At 47.3% G+C, this 789-nt stretch overlaps 1 protein-coding gene across 1 annotated transcript in view; it reads left to right on the plus strand.

Moving 5' to 3' along the window:
• The window catches only part of LOC115169470 (C-X-C chemokine receptor type 4), a 1652-nt gene extending 1064 nt beyond the window's left edge, over window positions 1-588 (plus strand). The window contains exon 2 of the mRNA XM_029725115.1: window positions 1-588. This exon is cut by the window's left edge and continues 796 nt beyond it. Coding sequence (XP_029580975.1) covers window positions 1-311 — 311 coding nt within the window. The 3' untranslated portion in view covers window positions 312-588.
• The last annotated feature ends 201 nt before the right edge of the window (window positions 589-789 follow it).

The following is a 789-nucleotide window of genomic DNA, read 5'->3' on the forward strand; positions in this document are numbered from 1 at the left end:
TCCTCTGCTGGCTGCCGTACTGCATTGGGATCACAGTGGATGCTCTCCTCCGCTTGGAGCTGATCCCGCGGGGCTGTACGTTGGAGTCAGGCCTGGGGTTGTGGTTAGCGGTGTCTGAGCCAATGGCGTACGCTCATTGCTGCTTGAACCCGCTGCTCTACGCCTTCCTGGGTGTGGGTTTCAAGAGTTCTGCTCGCCGCGCCCTCACACTTACACGCATGTCCAGCCTGAAGATTCTCCCGCGTAGACGAACAGGCGCCACGACGTCCACAACGACAGAGTCAGAGTCATCTAGTCTGCACTCCAGCTAAGAAAGATAATAGTCTATAGCCTAATATTGTGTGCGTGTGTGCGTGTGTGCGTGTGTGTGTGTGTGTGTGTGTGTGTGTGTGTGTGTGTGTGTGTGAGAGAGAGAGAGACAGGAGAGTAAGACTGCTGGTCAGTTCTTTCTAATGTCTTGAGATTTTTTTTAAAATATTTTTTGCTTTGCCAGCATTCACTGTTGTTATGGTATGTAAATATGTATGTATGCTTTTTTTTAAACTTCTAAACATGTTTGTAATAAAATGTAAAAAAAAAAAAACATGATTAATCTTTACTTGGTCTCTCATTGAGTGGTGTTACGGTGTGTGTGCGCGCGTGCGTGCATCAGAGAGAAAGAGAAAGAGAGGTGAGGTGTATCTTTATGCTCTTGAAAGTGAAACGTATAAATCCCCATGGTACGGTTGGCCAGTCAAGCTCACTTAAACCATCCTGCTGTGTGTGTGGGCAGGGGGGTGGACATTTATT

The sequence above is a fragment of the Salmo trutta genome, chromosome 31, assembly GCF_901001165.1.
Source record: "Salmo trutta chromosome 31, fSalTru1.1, whole genome shotgun sequence".
NCBI classification, from domain to species: domain Eukaryota; kingdom Metazoa; phylum Chordata; class Actinopteri; order Salmoniformes; family Salmonidae; genus Salmo; species Salmo trutta.